This window comes from Atta colombica, unplaced genomic scaffold, assembly GCF_001594045.1.
Source record: "Atta colombica isolate Treedump-2 unplaced genomic scaffold, Acol1.0 scaffold38, whole genome shotgun sequence".
Classification (NCBI taxonomy): domain Eukaryota; kingdom Metazoa; phylum Arthropoda; class Insecta; order Hymenoptera; family Formicidae; genus Atta; species Atta colombica.
Window position 1 is genome coordinate 4,831,683 of NW_017259490.1, and position 2,475 is coordinate 4,834,157.

Here is a 2,475-nt window from a genome sequence, read left to right on the forward strand (position 1 = left end):
TAATTAAAAAATAGTACTAATTTAAAGACATGTATCTCTCTAAATTCTTTGGCGTGGAATTTCATGGAATTTCTAAAGACTGAGAATTGAGCCAATCTTGAAACATAGTGGCTCAAATGTCAATCTTTAAAAATGAGATTTCATTCTTCGGAGTGAGATTTATATTAAATCTTTTTAGAAAGAATACATGATTCTAACAAAAAAGAATTTAGAATTAAGATAATAGAATAAAAAATCTAAAAAACATTAAAATATTGTTTATTATTAATAATAAATTTTAACATACAAATATATTAATAAACTTGAAACTATGGTATAAAAAAACCTATAAAGAAAATATATTGCATTTAAAAAAATTAAAGAATGTGACGATAGATGATTATTACTGCGGATTTTTTGGAACACATATTAATCTAACAGAACATAATAAAAAATTATTATGTACATAAGAATTAATTTTAATTCTATATAAATATATACAATTGCAGATAACACAAAAGTTGTGCTATTTTACATTATATGTTTTCAAATATAAAATTAGTTAATATCCTATTTACGATTACCTTATAACATCTAAGGAAAGTTATAATTAAAATATTACATGATAATACATGTTCTTTCCGCAAAATTTCATGGGTATAAAGTTAAGAATTCTCACCTCTACTAGTCATTTAATAACAGGAAAGCTTTAGCATAGTTTCTATGAACGGTCTGCCCTTAGAGAATCTTGACCTAGCTTGTGCATGGTTTTGTCGCGAACAAAAAGTTTTCACGACCAGGCTAAAATCTTCTTCTTTCACTGAAAATATCGTTAGATAAATTCCATCGACCGTCGCAAAGTTATTTATATATATGCAAAACAAATTTAAAAACTAGATTAATTAATAATGTAATCATAAATTTTATTCTAAAAAAATTTCTTTCTTATTTAATCTATTAGGATTTATTTATTTATTATATATGAACAAAATTTTATTGTATACATACAAAGAATATCGCATAGAATTCGCGCATACGACATGTACAAAGTGATTCTTCATATTAGAAACAACAATTTTTTCGGCTCGCGTATAAGATCTTTTATTGTTTCTCTATTTTAAAGATTTTATATTTATAACAACTGTTCATGATATATAAATATCATTATATTGAATATTTTTTAATTAATACGTTCAAAGCAATTGATTAAAAGGCTACAATTTCTAAAATAGAAAGTACCGTATAATTCTTTAAATACAAATTATTTTTAAAAATTTATTAAAATTTTTAATATTAATAACTTTTTTAATAACGGAAAAGAATTTTTATTTCTCCTTCACATCTTTTATAACGTTCATTTTCGAACATTCGATATTAACAAATCTTTCAAACTGTGAATCTATCTGTTCTCATTATGCTCGTAATTTGGTAGTTTGTCTTAAATTTAATGTTCATTTGATTCTACTCTCTAAATAACAATAACAATTACAATATAAGAATCTATGCTTGCATCAATCGTATTTTGTTGATGATTGTAGAAGTTACAAATATTAAAATAAGACTATGTAAATATTTATAATACTTAAGCCCAGTATTATAATACTCAAATACAAGAAGATATTAAAACTTATATTCATTAATGCTACATTAGATTTTAAATTAATTTTAATATTTTTAAAATTATATATGAGTTATACATATAGCTTCTTTTTTTATCTTACTTAAACTGAATTTTATAGTTGTTCATAGCATAGTTTCCAATCCTACAAAAAAAAAACGTAAGTAAAGCTATCCATCTATCTGCGCCTATCCGTCATAAAAATCTAATAAAGGTCAGAACTACAGGCTGACAGTAATATTTAAATACATGGTAGTATATCGATTCGATGAAAAGTTATAGTCCAGAACTGTTCAGTCTTCGTGCAAACCTGGATCTGTGCACGCAATTGTTTTCGCGAAAAAACGAATACTTTATATATTTATTAATTTAGAATTACAAAAAGAAGTAATATTTATAAACACATTATAAATTACGTGAATATCATATATATCAATCGAACAAATTGATCTATTTTAAAAACAAATAATGCCCGTATTATATTATTTTCCTCTGAGTCCACCTTCCCGAGCTGTCATGCTTGTGGTAGAAGCAATAGGGCTCGAAATGGAATTAGTAGTATTGAACACAATGGCTGGTGAGCATTTGACACCGGAATACGAGGAGGTATGAAAAATTAATAGTGTTTAAATATTACTCAGTAAAATATTTCTATTATTTTAGATAAGTGTTATATTAATTTCATAATTTAAATAGAAAATATTATTAGAAAACACTATATTTTTTATTATTAGAAAGAGCATAATTTTATTTTTAGTTGAATTAACAAAAGACAGTTCCTTTTCTAATTGACGATGATCTTAAAATATCAGAAAGGTCTGTAGAAGCGTCTTAATAAGTGTCACGTAGCTCATCTTATAGTATATATATATATATAT

The 2,475-nt window shown here is 24.4% G+C and overlaps 1 protein-coding gene across 1 annotated transcript in view; it reads left to right on the plus strand.

Annotated features, from left to right (window-relative positions):
- The first annotated feature begins 2,045 nt into the window (after window positions 1-2,045).
- The window catches only part of LOC108690859, a 12,923-nt gene continuing 12,493 nt past the window's right edge, over window positions 2,046-2,475 (plus strand). Inside the window, 2 exon segments of the mRNA XM_018198368.1 lie at window positions 2,046-2,203; window positions 2,355-2,413. Of these exon segments, the coding sequence (XP_018053857.1) occupies window positions 2,066-2,203; window positions 2,355-2,413 (197 nt within the window). The 5' untranslated portion in view covers window positions 2,046-2,065.